This window comes from Lampetra planeri, chromosome 18 (assembly GCF_965212315.1).
Source record: "Lampetra planeri chromosome 18, kcLamPlan1.2.h2, whole genome shotgun sequence".
In the NCBI taxonomy this organism is placed as follows: domain Eukaryota; kingdom Metazoa; phylum Chordata; class Hyperoartia; order Petromyzontiformes; family Petromyzontidae; genus Lampetra; species Lampetra planeri.
The window spans coordinates 3,906,469-3,933,102 of NC_136124.1; the positions used below are offsets into that span (position 1 = coordinate 3,906,469).

Sequence of the window (26,634 nt, forward strand, 5' to 3'; positions counted from 1 at the left end):
GGAGTGATGATTTTGGCTCGTGCGCTGGTGCCAGGTGGATTGTACGCGGCGAGAGATGACGACGGCTTGGGGCACGCCTTCATCCAGCAGTGGCTTGATCATCGTTCATAACGATAATGAAGATGAAGTAATAGATACGTGAAGCAGTTATGAAGGGCAAAGGATTTAGCACATTTTAATTGGCAGTCTTTGAAAGGGAATGAGGACAGGTGGGCAGGGTGGTCGTGAGGGTTGGGTAGGCACTAAATGGGATAGACTGGCAGTCTTCGGTGTGTTGACTGCCGGGTCAAACTCACCGTGTCCTTCAGGTCCGCCAGTTTCAACACGCGTGACGTGTGCGGCGTAACCTCCTTCGGGTAATCTCCGTACGACGGCCACGTTTTCAGCCTGCCCATGAATGGAGTGTGTTTACTTTGCTTGAAATATGAATGGAAGAAATTGGCTCTACTTGGAAAGACGCTCTGCATCGGGACCCAAGACCAACAGTTGAGCACCATTGGGTTAGCCTGTGGCTTAAACAGCCATTATGTCCGTAATGTAATGCCCGTTCAAGTAGTTAAAGTGCAATCAGCCTTGGCAGCTGCCTTTAACGTCGTTGTTGGCTATTTGCGTGTATTATGAATAAATGACATGCCCTTCGGGTGTTTGTTGGTCCTTCCACAGTGGGACATTTATATACTGGCTGACGCGTCTTTTGCATTTTTATCTGAACGTGCAGCCGCCGACTCGAGTTTCGTCTTACCACGTATTTAAATAAGTCGTGTGTCGACGTACACTTCAATTGTTACGCTAAATACATTGCATACAATTTGCTTATCATTTAAATCATTTGCGCACGTGAGTAGCGACGTGTTTTAAAAGCGGGATTTCATGGAATTGATGTCAACTATGTCATCATTCGTCGCCGCGTCACATTGGGTGTGCGCTGAGTTTCCCGTGTTTCCACTGGCAGAGCCAGTGGTGGGGGGGGGGGGTAGCACCTGCCCCCCCCCAATGATCCGCTCGAAATCCCTATTTCGATTGCATCATATTTGGGTTTATTAGTAATAAGTCGGCATCTTACGACCCCCACTGCCACTGTGTAGCATATTATGATGTGCCAGGGACTTTAGGAGATGATAGGACAATAGTCTGAGTCCATAATTGCCAATAAGTAACGGCAAAGCAGTTATAAATAACTTACAGAATTGCGCGCGCAGTTGCGTATACAGTCCACGACTTCCCTGAAGACATTCACCTTCAGCGAGCGCGATGCCGATCACAAACGGTTCGAATTCAACCCTCGATCGATGGCTGCGCCATCGCCGCACACGCGTCGAATAAAAAGCAAAGGACAAGTCCTTACTTACTAACAACTATAATTTTTCATTGCTTGAGGGGTTGCCCCCCCTACCTGAAAATCATGGCTCCGCAATTGCGTGTATTTACAAAAATGTATTTATTAATTTGCTTCCCAATTATGCCTTTTTTTGCATGAGCAGTGAGAACGATACTGGATCTACGCTGGCCACCAAACCGGGCTCGAGAGCCCGTGTCCCTAAAAACATCCTATCTTGTCTGAACCAATCCTGATAGATTCCCAGAACTCGTAATGCTTTTACCAATCCATAGGCTTAGCTGCGCTTAAATTGTAAATTGGTCATGATGTCACGGGGTCAACGAGGAAGGGAAACTCACGCACCGTGAATTAACCCGCTTAGTTCAGCTTTATCGACCGTGTTGGTATTGTGTTGGTGGGGGTAAAAAGTTGATCCAACAGGTTTACAACAATTGTCGATCACCGCATATATTCCTACACCCTCCATACAAGAGAGTCAGTAGTATATCTGCACACATTGGGGGGGGGAGAAGAGGACATTAGTGGGGGCGACAGGCGAGGCTCAGAGCACCGAGAATCCCTACGTAGGAGCTAGTTAAAAAAATAGCTCTGCTTTCCTTTTGAGAATTTGAAATCAATGATACTTCAATGGGCGTACACTTAAAATTGACCACCCATAAGCAACATGTTAAGGAGCTCAGAGCAGTGTTTCTGTAAACAACTTGTGTGCAACGTAATTACCAAACTGACGGATTCTTAAAAGGTCTGCTTAATTTCTCCAGCCTCTTCTGCCCTCAAGAGAACACAGAGGAAGCCCTGCTACTGCTGCTGATCAGCGAGTCTATGGTAAGGGTGTCCGGAATGTCACTTGTGTTCATCAGGAGCATTTTACCTCGTACGACCGAGCCATGCCGGGGCCTTGCCGAGCCAGCAAAGCGTGGCAGAGGAGGGTGCCAGGTTGTTTTTCCACCGCATAACCTGAGCCGTGCTGCGAACCTGAATACATATTTTATTCAATGAAAATGATTCGCCTTACACCTGACGCTACTTGGCCCCCGAGCCAGCTTCAGATGTCATTTTGTGAGGTCGGAGTTTGACGGTTTAGTTTTCGACTCGGCTCGGCAAATAGCCGGTGGAAAATCACGCGTGCTATGAAGGCCCGGTTTTGGCACGGCTTGGGTATAACAGTGGGACAGGAGTATTGGTTTGCCTGCTTGCTGACATCTCAAAGCACTGTTTGCTTGTACTGCTTGCCATTATCACTCGTCGTCAAACATTAAGATGCATCAGCACTGTCTCCATCACTGCATAAATATTAGCACCTTCCCCTTGATGGCTGATTTGAGCTGTAATTACTTGCCCCGGGTCATGCACGGTGTTTAATTATCAAATAAGAATCACTGTGGTGGATAGCGCATTTACAGTCGAAGGTGCTGACACTGATATTGCGGGTGGGGATAAAGACCACGGATGGGAGACTGATTTGGAATATCAGGTGTTGCAGGAGTTATCTACAAGGTGACCAGGAGATGACGGCAAGGAAAAAACTGTGCCGAGCATTTCGTGTTGCCCCCTCATACGCGTGTGTTTTGTCCGAGTACTGCGCATTCCTTTCTCCTGCCAAAAGAAACTCATTCATGGACTTGACCCAACATCCATACGTAGGACCTTCCTGAAAAAGTGTTGAATCATTGAGGTGTTCCTGGGTAAATAGAGGCCATTATTTTTTATTATGAATGAGGCACCCATTGTGATGTTGATGACGATCTTTGGCAGGCGAATCGCGACGGGGTGCTGAGCCGCACGCCAGAGCACAACAACGACCGGGTGCTGAGTCTGCAGAACGCCACGGTGGTGTACGACCTGCTCACCATCGCCCTCGGCCGACGCGGCCAGTACGACATGCTGGCCGAGGTGAGCGTAGCAATCCCATTGATTCATCGATCATCCATTTTTATTTTTTACACTCGTGGTCTTCCTCTTCTTCAATCCCCTGGTCTTTCCCGACTTCTGAGGCGTGTCTGCTCATGTGCCATCCTGCCTCATGAGAGTGATTCGTTTTTGATACAGCGCTCGCGGACGATACGCCGCACGTCTCATCTCAAACATTTCAAAGGGCACCCCCCCCCCTCCCCGAGTGGTAGCGATCTCTGTGGGCACAAAGTTACTGAGCACCTAGCCTGCAAAACGGGTATTAGTCTGCCGGTAGGTGGCGATGATTGCCATGTGTAATCCCAATTGAATGATTTGAGAGTAGTGTTTGAATTTGGCCGGCACACAATGGCCTACTCTTACGAATGTTGTCAGGGGGATCTATGAAGTCCACTGTGTAGCGGACGGCGTGAAGTATCATCAAGGTGAATACACCTGCCGGTTTCGAACCGTGAACCTCTGCATCAAGCGGCGAACGCGCTCTGACTTTTAGGCCGTGTCATCTTATCACGTGACTATTGCATGTGGCTCCTTGAATGGGTTTGTTTCCTGGTAATATGTTAAAAAGCATGTGTCTGGAAACACGTTTACCTTTTGTAACGTTTCTGGACAAATGTCTCCCTGTGAGTGCTGGGCTTCAGAATCAATTTGAATCCCTACACGTGTAACGGGTTGATGTGACCTGTGTTTCCACTTGGGGCGAGGGGGGGGAGCGAGCCTTCACCACACTGTTAGTGCCCTGAGAACGATTGTTTAAGGGCGTTTTATAAATTTTAATTATAAAAAAATTCTTATAAAAATATGAGTAAGTTTTTTTTATTGAATCTCACCTACCAAATCGTGACGAGGGGAGCGAAGTGGTATTCGCCTAAAATAATTGTATTATCACGATGAGAAGGAATGCTGATGCTTTAGAGTTTATTTTTTTTACAAGTGGACGAGGTCAAGTGTGTTTGCCGAGCTCTGACCGCCGGTTCTCAGATTAGCACGGTTGGCTACGTACGGTCTATGAATTTTCCGGACCAATCTTTAATGCGGTCAAATTCTGTTTAAGCCCGATTACTGGACGAGATGCTTGAGGTTGAAGCCAGTCAAGAGTTTTGCTGTTTCAACAAATGTTGTTTGAAAAGCATTGGTCTGGAACAGGGGTCGGCAAACAAAATAACAACAAGAGACATTTTTTTTCGAATTCGGGAAAAAAATTCCATTTTTCAAGAGCCGCAATGCACATTCATGCGAGACGGTGGTCAATAAATGACGTCATGCAGCAGTCCTTAAAGAGCCGCAGGTTGCCGACCCCTGGTCTAGAAGATGCCATAGGCTGACGGACCAAACTAATTGTAAATGGCGAAGTGCGTCTTTGCCTATACAATACAATGTGAATTACGTCTGGAGTCTAACTGTGACAAACGCGTCTGAAGACAATATGGGACCTTTCTTGGCAGCATTAAAATATAACAATTGGTGTTACCCTTTCTGGCAATTAAACAGTTGTGTTAAGATGTTAAAATACCAAACAGAATCCTTATTCAAGGAATCCTGTCTGCATTAACCACACCACTTGTGGTGAACATGCAAAAAAAACATGCTCTGACAACATGTGCGTTGTCTTTGAAACTGATTGGTCCACACCAGAGACAGCTTTCTTTTTGCATGCTCACCACAGGTACGTGTGGTTAATGCAGGCAGGATTCCTTGAATAAGGATTCTGTTTCGTGTTTTAACATCTTGACACAGCTGTTTTATCGCCAGAAATGGTAAAACCTATTGTTATGCATCTGAATATACTTTACAGAAACTCTTAATTCATTATTCTTTACGTATGCAATCATTTTCTAAGTTTGTTTCGAAGGCCTATATGGCCTGCCCTCAATTATTTGAGCATGAAGGAAAATCACTGTTGCTAGAATCCTGAGTTAAAACTGAATGCACTTATGTTTGCCTTCTGATTAGTATTGTGCTTGGACATTGTCATTATTTTATTGTTGCATTTGTGCTATTCCTGTTTTTAACTCTTAGTCTTCACGGCCTCGTAGGTAAATCATTCATGTTGACGATGATCATCTCGGCCCATTGTGTTCATAAAAATATGCGGAGTGAAATGTGTATTAATGTAAGGATTACTTTTTTTCTCTTTTGAATAACGTGACCACGTTTTATACATATATGCAAGCTTTGGTGCACAAGTGGATTTTGAACTTTCGGCATTACGGTGCTTATTATTGGCTGCAGGATTTCACGGTGTTAAGGATTAACTTGAAAGTGCGAAACAATTACCGCACCTGACCTCTGCGTGCTCTTTAATGGATTTGGCGGCATTGCTTTGTGAAATCCCACCCTGTATTATGTGCACACTTTACACTGTGGCAGAAATTCGAATGTATGGCCAAACGTTCACCGACAAAGGGGACATCTGCAATTTGAATACGACAGCATGATTGCTGTCAGTCCACTGAATTCATCACCTATGTGTGTATTAATGCACGCGTGAATACAACTATACGTGCGTTTGTTTATATGGTAGGAAATAATAATGATACATAATACCCTTTTACTCAGGAATGCCTCACTGATTCACAAGATGTGTATTAATAAGGGTCCTGCATTGGGTTATTTAAATACATTCCTGCGGAGGGAGCTGGTAGGAACGTTGGGTTGCTCGGTCAATGGCCAGGCTCAACGGCGGCGTGGTGTATTCCGCAAATATGCCCGACTGTGAGATTGGGCACAAGTCGGCGTGAGTAGGTTAAACGTTGAGATTTATAAGGGCACCACGGGGTGACCAGCCCCTGCCCACCCAGCCCCACCCCTCCCACCCCCCCACCCAGCCCCACCCTCCCCACCTAGCCCCTCCCCACCCTCCCCACCCAGCCCCTCCCCACCCAGCCCTTCCTCACCCTCCCCACCCAGCCCCTCCCCACCCTCCCCTTCCCATCCAGCCCTTCCCTCCCCACCCAGCCCCTCCCTGCACGACGGATGGACGGACACAATAATCACCTGTGGGCTGGTGTAACCAGGAGGTTCCTACCAGTACCGATTCCATGAATCAGTTTTTGGTATGTTGGATGAAACTGGAGCCCCTGGTTAAAAACTCTCTTGACCTAGTAAGGAGAGAACACTCGACACACCGCACAGATTTAAATATCCATCCCACTACTGCAAGGTCCCGGCCACCACACAGCTAAAGTGTTGTGGGTTTGATCTCCACACCAGCTCAGGTATTTAAGCAAATGCGCAACCTCTAGCCTTGGTTGAACCTAATGAAGCCACCCAAAGAGGCAATGCCTGTTGGAAAAAAACCCAAATATATTGTGAATAATGATTGTGAAGTTGGCCACAGTGCAGCAGCATTGAGGATTGTATCGGATAAAACCAATAAGTTGTCATGATGGCCTCAATGGCATTCAGCCACCAGAGCGAAGCCACGGTAGATGAATTGTGTGCTCCTTTTGGACATTTTATTTGGTCTGCAATCACTTCCGTCCTGAGTAATTATATCAAATACCCATTTGCTTTTGTGCCTCGAGGGGTGTACTGCATGGGAGGCGTGGTACAAATAATAATAAAAAAGAATGAGTCGTGTGAAATAAGGCGCAGTAAAAAAAGTGTGAGAATCTGCCACCAACATTTCCACACAATGCATTAAGAGTAATATGAATAACTTGAATCCCCTTGTCAGTTCACTGATGGATGAAGCCTTCCCGCATGTCATGTCGGCAATGGCGGTTGCTTTGACTTTACCCAAACATGTTTGGCAATGCGGGTTTGGTATAGAAGGGGGTAGCCAAGATTGACTCGGATATCACCACTTGTGAGCCGTGGGCAGGATAAATATTCAGTTCACCGCGTTTCTGGTGGTTGAGGGCACTGATCACTGCAATCCCCTACTCCCCACCAATGTTTTGAAGCCCACTGTGTGTGTGTTGAATGTTTAGTTAAAGTTTTGTTGCACTCGGGGTGACCATTACTAACGTTAAATATGTGTTACAAGTTGGATGTACACACGTGTCTCAGAGTGTTCTTAACATTCCTCTACATTTCAATCAACACGCAAAAATGCGTCAAAAGCGCACTCCACCTTTGTGCATTATGCAAAAACTTGTCTTAAGTTATTCAGAAATATGTTTCAGTTATGAGGAGCTTCTCCTCATCTATCGAATAAGTGACTTGCTTTGGATGGAAATGTATTTAAATATTCCTCCCTCAAAAGTTTTGCCTGTCCACGCCTGTTTACCCGGTGATGTTGAGCACATCGACAAACGCATCGGTGCGGCTGCCCTCAAACGTGGTGCCGCAGGCTGCCGGAAGGCGGGCAAACGTAACACGAGAGGTGAAGTCCTATTCGTGCCCATGTGCATGTCCTTCGGCGCAGGCCAAAATTGTGGGTAATTTATGAACACAAGGTGAGTTACGGTGTAAAAATAGTCGCGTTATGGTTACTAACGTGATGCAATAATGGCTGACTGATGAGGGAGTGCTGTTTTTGGCGCATATGCCTTGTGGTGATTTGTACACGGCTGTATTTTAGCCTCGTTTTTTGTGTTTTTATGGATAATACATCACTGAAAATTATTTATACTGAACACTTCCTAGCCATGGATAAGAGAAATATAGTAATGCAAGAGTAAAAAAAATACTTTTGTGCATTTCAGTTTTCCCTCACGCTACTTTGATGGTGTGTTATTCAGGGAAGATGATAATTACGAGGCAGAGATGCTGAGGAAACTAATATTGACTGGGTTGCGCCAGTCAAAAACAACTGTATGGAGAGTGATTAAATGACGTATGTAGTGGCGTCTTAAAATAAATATGATGGGTTACAATAATAGTTGGGACAAAAGCTGAAAACTGCGTTTAGTCAAGTCATTGTGTCCACTCTCCCACAAACATTGGAGGGGTGGTTCTATCCATTGGTTGACCAGAACCAATGGTGGAAATTCCACATTTCTATGCCAGGGGATCAGTCTGAAGATGTCAACCACTTGTGACTAAATGGGCAAAATGTTGATATTCACTTACAGGGATATTATAAATTGCATGCCTGTGATTGTTTCTTGGTTATAACATGAAGGTATATTAATACACATAAACACTGTCTGAGCTACATTTATTATCCCTCCCATCTCATTACACTGATTGAAATCACTTATTGGTAATTGCGATGTTAATGAGTTTGAATATCATAATGCATGCAGCTGTAGTATAGCAATTACCCCAGATGTAATAGCAATGGCATGGTTTTCGTAGGTGGCCAGGTGTTTTTGGGGTAACAGGAACCATGTGAAAGCCCTGAGCTGCTGCAATTTATTGAGTTGTGTGAAATGTATAGTTCAAAGTGTCTTATTGATGTACGTTGAATTATGGGGGATTAAAATAATATTCTAATTTACTGACTGGCGTCTGCTTCGAGGGCACGAAGATTTTACCACCAAATGTATGTGATGAATGTTGCGATTCAGGGGTTGTGTTTTAGATTCAAGGATCGATTGATTTTTTTTAACATTGTGGTGAATGGTAGGACCTCTCGTGGCTGCAAGGGAGACCCATACCGATTCCATATAACACGTAAGAATAAAACGCATAGATTGTTACGGATGTACATTGAGGCACGAACTCAGAGGATCGATATTAACTCATGAATCGATGCATTGGAACTCCCCGACCGTTTTACTCCGTAAAATAAATTAGATCCTTTGTTTAGAAGCCCATGACCTGATGCGGCATGGGGGAGCCCTTCATCCAGCAGTGGATTGAGAGAGGGCTGAAGGTGATTATGTATGAATGTAGAGCGTGAGATGTGTCACGTCAGATGTGTCACGTGAGATGTGTCACGTGAGATGTGTCACGGCGCTGGTTTCGTGTCGCCCACAGTGCCTGGAGCGAGCCATGAAGTTTGCCTTCGAGGAGTTCCACCTTTGGTACCAGTTTGCTCTGTCACTGGCTGCTGCTGGCAAGGTGAGCACACGTCACCCACCCAGTGACTCATTCACTTACTCACACGTCACCCTCCCAGTGACTCATTCACTTTCGTCGTCACCCACCCAGTGACTCATTCACTTACTCACGTCATCCTCCCCGTCACTCATTCACTTACTCATTCACGTACTTAACTTTGTCCATGTCCATCTTACTGAGTGATGACTGCTGTATCTTCGATGACCAAAATTCCCAACCCAAAAGATAATTTATATTTTATGTTGAACCCGTGCCTCAGCCTAGTCAGGAACTCTGTCCATATTTGTTTTTTTTTCCATATCTTACGTTTTGTTTTATCTGACATGAATATTGGTATAAACAACAACAGCACCATTACATTTATAAATCTCTTAACAGTCTCACTGCAATATGTAGTAACTCTAAAACAAGATAAAATTAACAAATATGAATACACCTCATTGGTGATTAATTAAATGTGATGAAATCCCTATTGAACAGATGTCTTCAGGCATGATTTATAATTTGGCAATGCATCGGCGCAGATGCTACTGAGAGGTAAGGAGTTCTAAACATTAGCAGCTGATGATGAAAAGTGTCTATCCCGTGGTGTTAATCGTCAGTTATCTTGTAAATGGAGTTAAGCGAATGGAGTTGTTTACTTCATTCACATGACATTCAAAAATGGTAGTTCTTACTTGCTAAATATTAATATTTTTCTCAATCCATATCTGTAAGAGGGCCTCCTCCATGCTATGCGGGTCGTGGGAGTTATTTGACAATGTTTCACCGCAGTGGCCAGTGCGGATTGGTGAAGATGGCCAGCGTAGACGTGAGAGCGTTGAAGTGCGGTGCGAGGATGATGTTTTCTCCACTCCCCGCCGCTGCTGCCACCAAATGAACCTCATGGCGGGACCTCGGGATCCCGAATAAACGGAAGTCAAACTCGTAATTTATTTATTTTTGGCAACTCCGTCCCACCGCGCACATCAACGCCGCGACCCACCTGGCGCGGATCGTTCCGTTGTCGTGTCATGTCCAAGCGCAGCAGCGAGGACGAATGCGCAGAAGAGCTGAACAAGCGAATGCGCTCATTGCTCGGGTACGGGCAGGATCATAAGTCTTATCCAAAGCTGCTCAAACTGCCTACACAACTTAAGTCCTTTGTCATAACGTTATGCATAATACACAGTGAAACTGCTCTCTTATCTTCATTATTATTTGTGACCTACCAATGTCTGCAGCCAGGCTCAATCGATGACGATCCTATTACCTGCAGATATTTAACAGATGAGATGCGTTGCACCGTTAATTCCTCTTGTTTGATAATACTTCTCTTGCCCGTATGCATCTGTGCGGATAGGTGTTTTTTTTATTTGCGGTTAAGCCATAGTCCCCACATACCGCTCGTATCAGTGCGGAGAAGAGGAGCGGCGACCCACTACTCTGTAGAATAACATTGGTGTAAACGGTTGTTACAATATGAACAGCGCATTGAAAACACGTACTATTTTATGTACTACATTTTGATTTAAAGCTTTCGTGACTGCAGGGATTCATATTCTTGGTTTTTTCGGTAAAGTCACGTAGACCGCCACTTTTTCAAATTTTCTTGCTGTGGATTTCACACCTGATGACGATTGCTTGTGTTGCAGTCGAAACGTTGTGAGAATTTTTATTGTTTTACATTTTTATTATTTTATTATTTCCCTTCTACGTGACTTCACCGAAAGAACCAAGAATATTTTATGTACTGTTTACAGAGTGTGTTCACAAATCCACACTGAGAAACACGTTGATTGATAGAGGGGTGTAAATTATTTTTTCGATAGTGTATTTAAATAGAGGTACTGCAGGTAAGTAGTTTTCAGTTTTAAAGGCATAGTTTAACAAGACAACACTTACCACCATTCTTCAAACCCATCGGTGAAAAAGAGCAAAGTTTTTTTTTACGTTATAATGTCATGTATATGCGAGAGCTGGGGGCTTATGGGACCCCGGGGTCCCGCCATAAGGTTCATATAGCCTGCCGCTTTCTCGGTGTATTCTTCTTCTCTCGTGTGGCCACAGTGGAAACCAACAGTTTTTGAAACATGTCAGAGTGAAATGCTAAGTTTTTTTCCACCAATACAAGGAGGCAGTTGACTCTATGGGATTGCAGCAACTCCGCCAGGATGTTGCATGGATGGCGCATTCATCGATGATGCGTTTTATGGGTTGGACTCCACAGCAGTCGCAGTTCAGCGATTCTTTGATCTTCCATTTGTGGAAGGTGTACACGCAACTTCCACGTTGCGTCCCCCAGCGTGGTTTCGCAAAGAGAGAGAGGAGCCCGGTTCTTTCCACAGTCGGGTCTGGGATAAGGTTCGTCCAGCGAGTGCCGATGTCGTTATTTCTGGCTGCTAGAGTGGAGGCACGCATCCAGACAGGTTTCCTGGATTTCAGCCGATGGAGTAGGGCTTCTTGTTGTAGGCCTTGTTGGAGCAGGGAGAGACTTAGATGTCCATAATCTCGTGGTAGTCCCCGGTTATTGCGACATCACGTTGGATGTTGGCTGGGGCGATGTTCGCCATTGGACTTCAGCGCGGTGCTGCTGATGATACCTAACAATGTATGTTGAACGGAGGTGCGGGGAAGGACAACAAACTAAACACAATAAAGCGGTTCTAAAGAAATGTGTTTGCAATGTAGATTTAAAAGTGACAGGTCCAGCGGCTTGGAAAGAAGAGCATTCCAGACGGCTGCAGAAACGCATCTGAAAGCGCACAATGCAGTGACCGTTTTTGTTCGATGTGCGGTGTCGATTTTGTGGCATCGACGAGGTTTGCGTGAGAGATGGCACTCCACATTGTGTATTAATAGTAAATGATCGTTTCCTTTCCATCACCACCACCATCATCACACCAGCGTACGTTATTGCACCGCACATCACAGTGCATCATCACACATCGCTATCGTCGGACCACGTGAGGCCGCCGGCGGCGGTGAGGTATTCTTCCGCAACATAGGCCCGGGTGAAAATGTTTAGCATGATAATGCGGACTCTTGAGTGCTCTCAAGTGTTGTTTAATAATTTATTTACGTTAAAGACTGCGGCGGGCTCGTGCAACATCCGAGTTATTGACGTGCTTCTCCAGTGAAAATATGCACGCCCGCATCTTTGCAACAACAATCCCACGCTGTTGGCAGCATAAACATGTCAGTAAAAGTGTAACGAAGTATAATTCATCGACCGCAGGCTGTTTTCGAGGAAATGTCAACATTTACATCTATCACAGTTTTTTTCCTTCTTCTTCCTGCGTCCTTCCCCAGCGCAAATGCGGATGAATTATTTAACAGCCAAATGCATGCCCAGCTCTCACCGTTTGGGTGGGACATGCGGCTGTGTTTTTATTTGTCTCGGCAGTGCCTCGTGCATTCTGGCCACGGTGCCGTTTAACCCAATGCACTTGCACCTTGTCTTACAAAAAAAGGTGCGTGTGTGCACGCGCGTGCTTCCTCGCGCACACGCACGCGCCCGCATGCCTGCCCACCCACCCACCCGCCTGCCTGCCCATCCACCCGCCCGCCTGCCCATCCACCCACCCATCCGCCTGCACGCCTGTCCACCCGCCTGCCTGCGCACCCGCCTGCCCGCCAGTGCGCCAGCGCGCGCGTGCGCACACATCCGGAGAGGCAATTATGCGCGGCGTCTCGCCTGTGCGGGGCTGATTGGCGCTGTACCCATGCCTCTCCCATTGGCCAAATTTTCCGCTCTCCGAGCTCACCATGTGACCAGTCCTGTGAGGCCACAGCTGCACTGCAGTAACTCTCCCTGCTCTGGCGGCAGCTGATGCGTCTCCCACGCCCTCCCTCTCGCTGTGATGCCCCCCCCCACCCGCCATCTGAAAGCCGCATCTCCCGCATCTCCCGCCCCGGCTCTCCCTGTGACACCAGCTTTCACAATTCCACCCAATTTTCACCCTGCGTCTCTCGCCGTTCACACTCCCTTGTACCCCAAGCCTCTCATTCGCGTTACCACCCTCAAATTGGCTGCTGTTTTGTATCTACTTGTAAGCGTCGTGTCCTGGGATGTGTGTCCTGGGAAGTCCTTGTTTGATTTTCAACAGCAACATTGAATTCCATGTGGTTGTTCTATTTTTGCAACGAGTAATTTTAAACCTGCGTATAGCATGTGTGTACCTATTGCCATCGATAATGGTGCAAAGCGTAAGCATTTGTACCCGCTTGGAAATGTTTTTTTGTCATACAGAAACATCACGTGTTTAAGGGCATTTGATAAACCCGCCCCTTCACTGTAGAGAATTCCCTACATTCTCAGCGCAGGACAAATTCACCGAACAGCCGCATAAACCATCCACTGCCCCCCACCGCCACGGCCACCGCAGGGAGGCTGTGACGGAGCATACTGTCGCTGCCTTAAGAGTTCCCCGGGCCCTCTTGCCACCGCGCATTAGCGTCAGCACATGGTGAGCGCATGCCGCTGTAGGATTAGCGGCTCCGTGGTGTTCTCGTGCCTGGCCTTTTGGAGACGCATGTACAACCGAGTCGCAGCGAGTGCAATGAAACGACATTTCCGCTCCGCCCTTCCGTTTGCGTGTATTTAAATAGACGAATAAATAAAGCAACCGCAGGACGTTCGAAATTAAATGATGCGCCATAATTGCAAGCGGAGATTGGAGTAGAGGCCTTTGGTTTGACAGCTCCGTTGGGTCACGAGCATTTTGATTAGTTCACACCGCCTCTTTGGACGCCAGATTCGTGTCTGAGCTCGACTTGTGGCTTCGATCGTTTACTTCAAACCGACCTCGTTTCATGAATGGTAGCACTTCACGTTTATAAAACGCTGTGCTATTGACTCATGAAGATTTTATTTTGGTTAATAATTCATTTTTTATTTCGGGCAGCTTGAAGGTTGAGCAAAAATTTCCACTCTGCATGGGTGGTAACTTTTTGTTGCCAGCCCCTTGCCATGTCCTTTCCGTAAGCGCCCGGTAAGCTCGTGCGCTCACTCCGAAGCTGTATTGTAATTAGCCCACGTAAGCGCGCGGCCGTAAATCGTGCTGAATGAAAAATAGGAACTGCATTCTGAAGGCGGAACATTCCAGAAAAATACAATGGGCTCGACGCAGGGCACGAACCGGTTAATTAAAAGCTGTTGAGTAGCTCTTTCGCAGACAGCTAATGTTCATTCTTAAATTAAAGTGCGCTCACCAACAACGAGACGGCGCTATAGATAGAACTAAGCGTGGTCACGGAGGTTTATTTGCCCAACATGTGTTTAACAAAAAAGTTTAAACCACAAAAAAATTCACCCTCCATACTTGGGCGTCCTCGCTGTGTGAGGAACGCTCGGCTAAACTGTGCACGTGTTATGCAACTCTGTCGATTCAGTACACGGCATGAGTCACGGGAAGAGAAATGTGCTGGCCGTGTAAGGTCTTGTCATTTATTCACGATGACGACGTAGATGATAATATTAATAACAGTAATGACGAAACGAGAAGCATTGATTTATTAAAATTCTCGTCTGTTGATCACAGCGCATGATAAATGAGCCCCAAAATGCATTATTCACTGTCTCTAGAATAAATCGGAGCTGCTGTGGCTTAATGGTTCGCACACTGGACATGCAATCCAGAGGTCACCGGTTAGATTCCATATTCGGCCCTCCAGTTGAGACAATGGCAATGTTTCTGTCCACCCAGCGGAATAAATGGGTCGGCTGCAGTCAGTGGACCCCAGCGAGTCACGTGTGATGGACTAAATTGTGGGTTCTCCCACCCCTCCCAAGTTCTCTGGCCAACGTGGTAGAGTGCCACACAGCCACTAGTGGAGGCCCTTCTGCCAGCACTGGCATGAACAAGGAATTGCAGGGCCGCAGCTTTGCCTTTTATAGAATTGCCAACGTCAGCGTAGATAAAGTGACTTGGTCTGATCCAGGGATCATGTCGGGGTTGGTGGATCAGAACTGATTTTTGTGTTTTGTTTGTTTTCCTTACCCCACTCCTCCGATGAGCATGGTTGGCTACGTACAGTGCAAAAGAAGTTCAATGTACATGTCAAGATAGAGTACAATTGACATTTATATAGCATCCAACTGCAGATGCATTTCAAGACTGAGATCGTTGTGTAAGTGAGATGCCTGCTTCTTGTGTTACTAGGTTAGCATAAGCAAGCATGTTTTTGATGTATTTGTAGAGTGGGAATTTTACTTTGGCTCTCTGGGGACTCTGGTTGCCTACCACATGAAAAAAATGTTTTTCTCAAAAAGGCAATGGTCGAACATCAAAAGCAGGGTCTGTGAACATTTACGTTGTAAACAGATGAACTGATATTGTTATTAAGTTATAATTAATGACAAGAACAGTTTACAGCCCTTGATCAAACCACTGCTCGATGAAGGCCTCCCCTTGCCATATTGTTTTTGTTGTGGCGTTTTGACGATACTTCGCCACGCGAGTCAGTGCGATTGGTTGCCAGGGCTGGTTTAGAATATCATTCTTCGCTGTTGTTAGTCGTGGCCAGTAATCGAACTCGGTTAGTCGCATTCACCACTTTGTACACAGGACCACATTACCACCCCTGCCATTAAGTAAATCACAAAACTACAACATCTAAACAGGCCCTGTGGCGGCAAATTAACGATTGGTTCTACACCAACAGCGCTCTTTCCCCCCCGCCACATTAAAAATCTGCATCAATGTGAATAACTTACGTAGGAGGAATTAATGGAACAAAATTACGAGGGAATTAATGATCTAGTGACCAAAACCTTGGCTCACGCTTTGCGTTCGATCGGTCTGCATGCAGGTGGTGCAGGGCTTTTGTGCGAGCAAGCTGTTGCGTAATTTTCAGTACCCCCCCCCACCAACCCCGCCCCTCCCCCCCTTGAAAGTTACACGTATTGTCATAAAGTCTCTGAAAATGATTACTGTCTGGAATTTAATTAATCTCGGGGTTTAATGGCTGCTCGAAAAAATGTAAGCTGCTTAATGGCATACGATGGGTGGGTGGGGGTGTGGGCGCAGGAGAGGATGTTGCAGGTGGTGGGGGGTTGGGGCAGTGCAGGAAAGTTGTACGATAATCCTCATTGTATTGGCAGGCGCTTTGAAGGATCCTTGGGCAGTCTGGCAATACATTAAGGGATTGTGCTGTGAGTGGTCTTTGCACGCCAGCCTGCTCAGTGGCCGTATTACACGTGAGCTGCACTTTAAGCACTGCTGGCTGATGCCCCCTGGCCCCCACCTGTGTCACGTGGTGGCTCGCTGATGCCCCCTGGCCCCCACCTGTGTCACGTGGTGGCTCGCTGATGCCCCCTGGCCCCCACCTGTGTCACGTGGCGGCTCGCTGATGCCCCCTGGCCCCCACCTGTGTGCAATGGCAGTTGGCTGATGCCCCCTGGCCCCCACCTGTGTCACGTGGCAGCTCGCTGATGCCCCCTGGCCCCCAACTGTGTCACGTGGCAGCTCGCTGATGCCCCCTGGCCCCCAACTGTGTCACGTGGTGGCTCGCTGATGCCCCCTGGCCTCCACCTGTGTGCAGTGGCAGTTGGCTGATGCCCCTGGCCCCCACCTGTGTCACGTGGTGGCTTGCTGATGCCCCTGGCCCCCACCTGTGTCACGTGGTGGCTCGCTGATGCCCCTGGCCCCCACCTGTGTGAAGTGGCAGTTGGCTGATGCCCCCTGGCCCCCACCTGTGTGCAGTGGCGGCTCGCTGATGCCCCCTGCCCCCCCTGTGTGACCTGGCGGCTCGCAAGGTTGCCAATCGCTTCATTGTCGTTAGGGCGGTGACTCTCACTGCTGCGTTCGCCTTGCGACGTAGGCCGGGAGCCTTGCCGCGGGTGCCCGTTAATGAGAGCGGCTTTGTGTCTACGATCCATTACCCTTGCTGCTCCTGAGCGTGCGTTTGGTGTCTTTGGTTCTGTTGTTATTGTTGTCATTCCTCTTATTACTTCTGTCACGTGTGGATTGTTGTCACGCCACATTATGCATTGCCCAAGTAAATAACGTGAATGTAATTTGAGTCATTGACAGACGAAATTGAAAAAAGCTGGAAAGTACACAAAGGATCACTGAGAGGTGCATGCTTACGCCGAGAGAAAGACGAACGCGTGGATCATCGGACAAGTGTAGAGGCATCGTATTGACTCAATATAAAAATAGGTGGGCTTGAGCAGGACGTGACTGATCGGAGTGGACTATGGATGAATGAGGCTGCTGATGGAATGGTAGCCAAAGGAGAGAACACGCCCAAGAGGCATGCCCATCGCAGAGTTGGAACACATCTCATCACCATGTTTGTGGTGAACGTCCTCTTGGGGGCTTTCCCTTCTTTGGCTGTTACTCAGCAGCTGTTCTGAGTGGCGTGTCCGGCCGAAGCCCACTTATGTTTATTCGCAGTCAGAAATGTCTTTCACCTGCGTACGCTAATTGATTTCAATGTAATTTGAATGAAAGGTAAATAATACATTCACAAATGGCCAAGAATCGATGCACATATGAGGAGTGCAGAAATCTATTTAACCGCTGCATCGTTACGAGCCTGCCTTTAATCGCACGGTCACGCATTACATATACTGCAGCGCCACGTGTTGCATTATGCATCGCCGCGGGTGTGTGTTGTGGGCTCGCACGCTGACCCAGTGCAGGCTGCACAGGCAGATGTGCTTCCTCGCATTCTCTTCATGCGTAGCTGCAAGCTGGTCATAGCGCGATGCTGGATATTGTTACAGGTGGCACGAGCTGGTCATCGCGCGATGCTGGACATTGTTACAGGTGGCACAAGCCGGTCATAGTGCGACACTGGACATTGTTACAGGTGGCACGAGCTGGTCATAGCGTGACACTAGACATCGCTGCAGGCAGCTGCTGGAGTTGAACTTGAAGCGCCGCGTTGTTGCTATGCGAGCTCACGTGCTCGAATTCTGGAGGAGGGGATTTGCACACCGTATCTCTCCGCTTCGAGCGCTTTGTCTCGCGAGAAGTAGGCGCGTGCAAGCATGCCGCGTGCAAGCCCTCGCTCTGGTGGAGCCCTGTGCAGTCGAGCGGCTGTGGACAATCCCTGACCCGACTGCAAGAGAGGCATCACCAGCCTGTGATGTACATACAGAACTGTGCCTTGAATTGTGCAGTTTAATAATGATAACAGTGATCACGGTTTGTTTTTCGATCGAGCACCATTCACGCCAGGGCGTATCGGAGGGCTTTACGTCACACGTTCTTGTGAGCGCAAGGTTACCTCGTACCTGGCCTGAAAACGGGCATTTGACAGCCAGCAGGGGGAGATGATGAGTGCTCTGTGTGTGATCCCAATTGAGTAGCTTTGAGAAATTCACAGCCTTTTGTCCGCTGCTGGACAAAGTTCACCTACGTCCCATGTTGGCGATGGAGGTCGTTCGACTTGTACTTCACCACACTGGTCAGTGCCGATTGATGAAGGAAGGGGCCGAGGACTTCTTCATGTATCACTCGCCACTGATGTTGGCCAGAGCCGAGAATCGAACGTACCGCTGGGTTCGGAGTGCAGTACTCCGGCTATCATCAGAATTATACCTGAAGACTGCTGCTTGCGTTGTAGCCGAAACGTCGTGAGAATTATTTCATTTTATTATGTTTTATTTTTATTATTTTATTACTTCCCTTCTACGTGACTTTACCGAAAGAACCAAGAAGAATAACAATACATTTTCATTTTTGTAATCATATATTTCTACCAGGCCGTTTTTTTTTCAATCAAGCTGCACTGTCAGTGAGCGCATGCCTTGTTATATATATTAAAATATATATTATTCGTGAAGTGGATATATATAGATTCTGAGTCGTTTTATTTTTAGTAGGCACGTGATGATTCACCCTCTCCTGGGATTCAATGAATTATCACGATTTCGGGTCACAATCTGATTCAAGAATGTGTTTTTTTTATTGGTATCGTTTATTGTTGCTTCATTGCCTCCGCTCGAGTCTGCGTTGCACCGGTACTTAACGTGTCCGCACTGTTTGTCTGGGTCTTGTCTCACTGGTTCTCTTCTCTCGTTACATCTAATTGGTATCGTCTCGTCTTTTCTGCGTCTATTTCTAACCAATATTCTCGAGAGGATTATAATTGAATGCAAGTTTTAGAAATTGAAAGCGATCGTTCCTACACACACAGTTCCATGCAGGTATCCTTAAGGCAATGATCAGTCTTGATTTGAAGCTTTCGTGACTGCAGGAATTCATACTCTTTGGTTCTTTCGGTAAAGTCACGTCGGCAGAATTTTTATTATTATTTATTTTTCTATCTCCGTGACTTTACCGAAAGATCCAAAGATCTGATCAATGATCAGTGTTAATAGAATAACTATTACAAGCCTCTACATTCCAGTTTTAAAGTGTACATCTGTATGCATACACACGTATATTAGCTAGGAGCGGTGGTGCAGTGGTGAGTGCACCCCCCCCCCCAACCTCTCCCACACTACAAACCCAGCTGCCAGAGTTTGATTCCCGGACACTGTAAACCTTTTCCCATTCCAAGACGTCTGCAAGTTGCAGGGTGGGTGTCCCGTTCACCGCTGAGTTTCGGAACGCACAAGCAGTTATCATTAATTTTATTTAGAGAGGCATACCGCCGTCGTTTTTAAAGACATCACACTCACCACAGAGAACTGTAGCGACACGACCGCACTCAGATGATAGCTGACGCCAAACTGTGCCGCACGCCCTCCTGCATGGCCTTGTGGGAGCCTCGGTACATCTTCTGACCTCAAGACATACCGATATAGTTATTTTTTTCGTTTTTCCTTCTGTTCACTGCTGAATCCGATGACGTACGTGTACGTCATCGGAATGGGAAAGGGATAATATTAGTGACGAGTGATATCGGAACCAGTCCATCCCCACCTAATCCCGCCCCTTCTTCACCATCGCACATTGACCTGCATAGTGAAGTATGGTCAAACAACTACCCCGTGCCCGACATGACTAGATGTCTTTCATCCAACAGCACGTTGACAAAGGGTTGAAATTAAACAGATATTTACATTATGAAATGGGGCATGTGAACTTGCGCATTTCCACTACTGAAAAACAAGCCATCCTTCCAAAGATAGCCAAGAGGTCTCTAATCCCTTCGGCTTTCACTTCCAATTGCCTGAGCACTGAAGGGTTCACTTGGTGTCTATGACAGAGTTCGCATCATGGCAAACATTAGTCTCAAGCAGGCTATTAGCAGGAGGACATGCAGCCACCAGAGTCCGGCTTTTGATTTATGGCAGCATTACAGACCCGGTGGACTTTTATTGTTCAATAACTTCCCAGCAGTGAAAGAATCTGATGGTCCACTAGGTGGTAGGTAGGTGGGGGGGATATAAAAAAAATCCCACATGTCTGGCATGGAGCTGTTCACCTGGGCATGGTTAAGTGTTACAAGCGTTTAAATAATGCCATCAGCATGTGCATTACATCATGTTTAAAGAGCGAGTAAAATTCTTGTGCGGGAGTAATTTGTGTCTGGGAGGCGATTTTTTTTGTTTATTTTGTTTTCTTTTTTTGCTGGCAGTTACAACAGTTTGTTGGGGAGGTTGTGCTGGCTTTTAGCAGTGCTCATATCCTCACTGCCGCAGGCTCTGTAGGATGGACATGTGCGTTTGCGTAGCTCGTGGTATCCGAATCTCTCAATTAGGACTTTCGGATGTCGGGAAAATGCCTGAGGGTCACCGCAGGGGCATAACAGTGGTCTGTTTGCACAGCCCAAGTTTCATCCCTGGGGGCGCAGTTTGAAGAGTTACTGAGCTAATGTTGAGAGTTTAGCAAAGGGCAATTATAAGAATAAAGTAACAAAAATAAGAAAAGTAGTAGAAACCAGTTGAATTTTACGTTCAAATTGTTTGCGCACTCATCGTATCGTCATCAAGCAAGTTTTTCTACAGTTGTAAGATAATACGGGGAAGTTTTAATGTTGTAATTGCGATAATAGGCGACCTGTTTGTGTGCGTGAATTGTAAGCTTGGAAGAGACTTGCAATTAAATCTTGACTTAAAGTTTTCGTGACTGCAGGAATTCATATTCTTCATTTTATTTTAACCTATCTACGTGACTTTACCGAAAGACCCGAAGAAGACTTGCAATTGTTCACTGTTGGTGGAACAATGCATCGAGGCATCGATTAATATCGATTCACAAGTTTCATGATGCATGCATATCTGTGTTTGTTATTCGCATGTTCATTTACAAGGGTTCATGTCTTGAGACATTGTGAAAGGTGCCTAAGACATGGACATTATTATTATATTATTGCTGCAGCAACCTCCCCTGCTACTCTCGTGTTGCATTTTAATACATGTGTACACTTACAGCCCTTTTTGTCATTTCACTGCTGGATGAGGGCCTACCCACACCGTGAGGGTCTTGGGGTTTATTTCGCCACGCTTCACCGCGCTGGTCAATCTGACGGTTGGTGAAAGTGAGGAGCTTAGATTAGCACGGTCGGCTACGTACGGTGCGAAATAAGTTCAACGTACGTACTTACATGGTACAAAGTTCGATGTTATTGCACCGCTGTCTGCTGCCCCACCACGGAGCCACACAGCGTATATATTTGTGTACATGGGAGTAATCAGCTGTTTTTTTTCCTGGATTTTTTTGTTTGCTCATAGTCACTTTAAGATGTTTTCTTGTTCATGTTTTTGTTTTTTGTTTGTTGCGGTTGCACCCGATTCAAGAGTCGAATGGCTCACAGGGCTATACCTAATAAATAAACTTGAAACTTGAAATCATATTCTCCAGATTGTAAGACACTCCGGAAAGTAAGACGCATCCCAAAATTGTGCTCGGTATCAATAAAAGTTTTTCAATTCTGGTCACACACACACAAACAGACCAAAGACAAAGACCCCCCCCTATAGCCTTATTGGGGCAAGTGCTGTTAGAAAGCACCTACCACATCACGTGCCGCCCATTTGCTTACGAGATGCTTCCGTTTGCTCTAGACTACACAGGGGGAAAAGTGCGTCTTACAATTTGCACAATACGGAATTTGTTGTAGCTGCTTTGACCTAATGATTCCCCAACACAGCAGTGACTGCAGTGCCCCCCAAAGCTGTGTGTGTATGGCATGGGTGGGCGGTGGAGGAGGGCGGGGGGTGCGAGACAGCGGGCGGGTGACCCTGTGCGTGTTCTGCGTGTTCCAGTCTGCCCGGGCGGTGAAGGTGCTCAAGGAATGCATGAAGCTGTCGCCGGAGGAGCCCAGCATCCCGCTGATGGCTGCAAAGCTGTGCATGGGCCCTCTGCACTGGGTAAGTTCGCATCGAGCGCAGGTGTCCCCGCGCCCCCCCCCAATCTTCCTGCGTCATTTACGTGGAGCCACGCCGCGAGGGATTCATGAATGCGGCGACCAGGTGGGGCCCGGTGGCTTGGGGTTCACGGAGACTGCACCGGCGTCGCTGAGAATCGTGGGTTTTAATCATGGGCAGCTGCCCATTATTAAGTTGGGTTCTCAAGTGTCGTCTGTGAGTTGATGGCCTCAGCCCGGTCAGCAGTGACTGCACACGAAAGCAATGTTTGAATTAGTTTCGTCACTTGATTTTTGGAGAAAAAAATTCAGGGGCCGAATGGAAAAAAAAAGAAATGTTTGTTTGACAGCTGTGAAACAAAACATATCGATATCGAGACAAGTGGGAGAGTGAAGTGCCCCTGGTGTGTGCATAAGAGATCACTTGAAGGGATCTCAGACTTAGTTCTGTGATGCATCATTCTGACGGTTGCTCACTATCCAGAGGTGATGTCACTCTTGAAAATGACGCTGCTGGTCTCTTGGGTTTTCATCTCGTTGAACAAATAATCTCGATTTGATGAATGGATACTTCATTGGAACCTCATTTGCCAGTAAAAAATATGATAATTGATTTTTTACCCTTTTATCTGGCAACAAAACTGACACCTTTTGCGCCTTTTGGCGTCATCTGGTCCAACACCATGTGAGACTAGGCTCTAAGTAAAGCTCTCTCGGGTGTGGACCAATCAACTTCAAGGACAGTGCACATTATCAAAGTTATGTTTTTTGTTTGCATTATGACTGCAGGTATTGTGGTCTATGCAAACATGACTCCTTGTAAAAAAGGTGTCAGTTTTGTTGCCAGATGAATGGATACTTCTTTATCACATGACTTGACACCAATGGTAAAATTGAATAAAATTGTAAAACAAGTCACGGTTATTTCCTGCTCAAATGACCATTGAGGGGTGGTGCTTACGCCCAGTTAACAGCTCTGAGTCGGTGGTGGAAATTCATAATTCCTATGACGAACAACCACTGTCAACCTCGGACCAGGATTTGAACTCGCATCCTTCCAATTGCGGGCTGCTTGCTCTCCTGTTGAGCCACCCGGCCAGATCGAAAATAAAATTGGAGGACAAAAAACGAAAACCATCTGAATTGATCCAACAGCATTGCACGGCCACTTCTCCACAGTGTCCATTTGGAGGCCACTGACAAATAGAGCAATAGGTTCCGTGTCAATTGTGCCCTACTCATTGTGGCCATGGCTTATGTCATTGCAGGAATGGTTCAGTCAAATCCTTTTGAGTTTGAGTTAATTTAATTTGTTGTGTGGATGGTCCCGTTTAGCCAGTCGCCCGGCTATTTTACAAGGGAGATCTGTGGTGCCGTGAGCACAGGAGCAACAAAAACAGGAGAGAAAAAACATCGACGTTACAGAGAACGAGTACGCGGCCCTTAAGGAATATTGCACAACTTGCAAACGAGGGAGCGGTTGTGTCAGCAGAGCTGGAGTTTACAGCTTCAACAGCACTCCCGAGTGCGAAATGTTTCATAAAGGTCATGTTCTTCAGGGAATATGCAAATCGTGTTACATTTTGGACCTCATTAAAGAAATATATATTAACCTACGGTCATGTCCAGCACTAGAATGCCAATGTTACGCAAGTGATTCTGTGATGCCCGCTGGCCATGCTACATAATTTGCCGTGGCGTCTACTGGCATAGATGTCCTCATTTGAAGACTCCCTTGAATTCAAAATGCATTTTGGTTTTCATGCCTTGCGCGTGTTAGTGGGCACACGTGGTCGTTGTAAACGGATACAGGGTAACGCTCCTTCATGGTGAGTCGGGAGCCTTTTCTCTCTCGCATGGATGGCACGCTGGACCAGCGATCCACAGAGGTCGCCGGTTCAATGTGAACTCGTGGCGTGGCAGCGAAAACAGTGGATAGGTTTCTTAAATGTCTGCCCACCCAGCAGTATAAATGGGTAGACCACAGACAATCGATCGGCAGATCGCGTGTGGTGGGGTAAAGTGTGCTTACGCCCATCTCTTGCAAGGTGTCTGTCTGGTCATCGTTGGAAGAGTTGGGCAGAATTACCCTTGAGAGAGGGGCTGCCTTAAGCTTGCTCGAGTGGAGGAACTTTCGCCAGCAGGATCTTGAGCAGGCCACTGCGAGGCTGCACCTTTGCCTCTTACCTTTGAGATGAGTGGACGTGCGTCGTATTTGCATGGCAAGCACGACCGTCGTGCGGTCCGGTTGATGGAAAATAAAAAGCTATAAAAAACGCTCATGTTTTATAATGTACACTTGCATAACGGTTGTAAATAATTAACAAATTGGTTATAGTGGAAAGTGTGCTAATTTACTGCATGTGTTGCAGCCACATTTTATTTGTCAAAGAATAAGAGCCACTTCACGGTCTGTGGAGTCCCTCTTAAATTTTTACTGTCATTGCTTACAATCTACATGCAGCGTGACTATAAGATGATTCAGCAACTGGTTTTACTTTGCGACCGATTGTGAACAGAGTTCCATGTTTTTATCCTATCACTGCGTAAAGAGGCATGCACATATCTTATCTTCATGTTGCCTTTAAGGCTTAATACTGAACGTCAAGCCACACAGTTTGGCAACCGTGGGCCTAAACAGTTTTTGCAGCTGTGAGACCCAGGATAATTTTTGCAAGTCAGACTCATCTTGGTCTATTGAGTTCTCATCTGGTTATGCGAAATAAACGAGACCCAACCGGCTTTTACCTGTCATTATTCAAGTAGCCCAGAAAACAAGAAATGTTTAATAAATACACCATGTCGTAATGCACCCAGCGAGGTATGGAGTGGTGGTGTTGTGATGTCGGTGTGTAAGATACATCAAAGGTCGGTTTTTGTACCATCTGCCTGTTTGCCAAGCACTTTGTTTATTTTGACCATAAAAATACCAATAATAGGGTTTTCCATGTCCACCATTCTCCCTCTTTTATTTAAAAATTTCATAGGACAGATATTTATTGACTGTTCTAAAACTAGAATGTTTGAAATGTGACTTTAGCGCTTCCTGTGTGTTTTGCTTTTTATTTTCCTCATTTTGTGGTTATTGGGGTTTTTCCAGTACGTCCACCGCTCTTTTATGAGGTTCATCCGGCAGCATTCTCTCTCGGAGGCGACAATGACTTTGTATCAGGGTAATGAGAGAACTTGTCCTGAGTCCTTACAGTCTTCAGGCCGCGAGGAGAGACCGCGTCTGTGTGCTCCCAGTTTGGATGGCCACGACTGCACCACCAGCGCTAGTTTGTTTTCAAGACGTTCTGTAATTGGAAGTAAATGTTATTTTTTTTCCAGTGCGTTTCTGGCCCTTACCGCAATCGCTGCATACTTCTTGATTCCATGGGTAATTTGTAGCATTAAACTTTAATCACATATTGTTTCAATATAGCGACGGGGCACCTTCAGAAGACGGTTAATTAAATAAGATTGGTGTCTTATCTGGAGTGATTGTGCTTTGAGTTTTGTTTGTGGATTTGAGGATTTTTTTCTAAGCAACTGTTTTCTCTCCCACATTTACCAATGATCAAAAATAAATTTGCCTAAATATCCCATCCAGGGTTCTCTTGAAGAAAAGAAAAAACCCATGACAACAATTCCTTGAGCTAGAATGAGAGGCGATCATTTAGTATATTTGCAATGTACGAGGCCTGTAGTAAGGATACACTCTGCTTTAGCGATTGAAAGCAATTATTTACATTAACAATGTTTTGCAACAGTCATTATCATGTTTGATAAATCTGTTGTTTATGATGAATGCAAATTACATGCTAATGAAGCAAAGAGACTGGACAAACGAGCCCGAACAAACGGTAAAAAAACACTACTAGCGACATGGAAACACGAGGACAAAAAATCTAATTTATGAATCCACGGATGACCCAGAATGGTGACAATCGCTGGAGCAAGAGGCAGGGGCAATCATTCCTTGCCTGATAGGAAACGTATACAAAATGTTTTCGCATACGGATAGATTTTCGTTTATTTGTGCAACATTTATGGCAAATAGTCGCCTTTTAAGCATCGTCCATTATTGATTTCCTTTAAAATGTTAGCGCTTAAAAGTCACATTTATATATCTGTTATGCAAGCACGAGGTATCACGGCACTAGTTTCATAAATTTAACCCCCGGCTAAAACCCTCA

The 26,634-nt window shown here is 46.2% G+C and overlaps 1 protein-coding gene across 4 annotated transcripts in view; it reads left to right on the forward strand.

Moving 5' to 3' along the window:
* The window catches only part of LOC144723511 (tetratricopeptide repeat protein 7B-like), a 118,433-nt gene that overhangs the window by 18,683 nt on the left and 73,116 nt on the right, over positions 1-26,634 (forward strand). For all 4 annotated transcript variants that reach the window (XM_078602321.1, XM_078602322.1, XM_078602323.1 and 1 more), the window contains 4 exons: positions 2,101-2,164; positions 3,095-3,232; positions 9,122-9,205; positions 22,356-22,460. In XM_078602321.1, the coding sequence (XP_078458447.1) occupies positions 2,101-2,164; positions 3,095-3,232; positions 9,122-9,205; positions 22,356-22,460 (391 nt within the window). The remainder of the gene's footprint in view (positions 1-2,100; positions 2,165-3,094; positions 3,233-9,121; positions 9,206-22,355; positions 22,461-26,634) is intronic.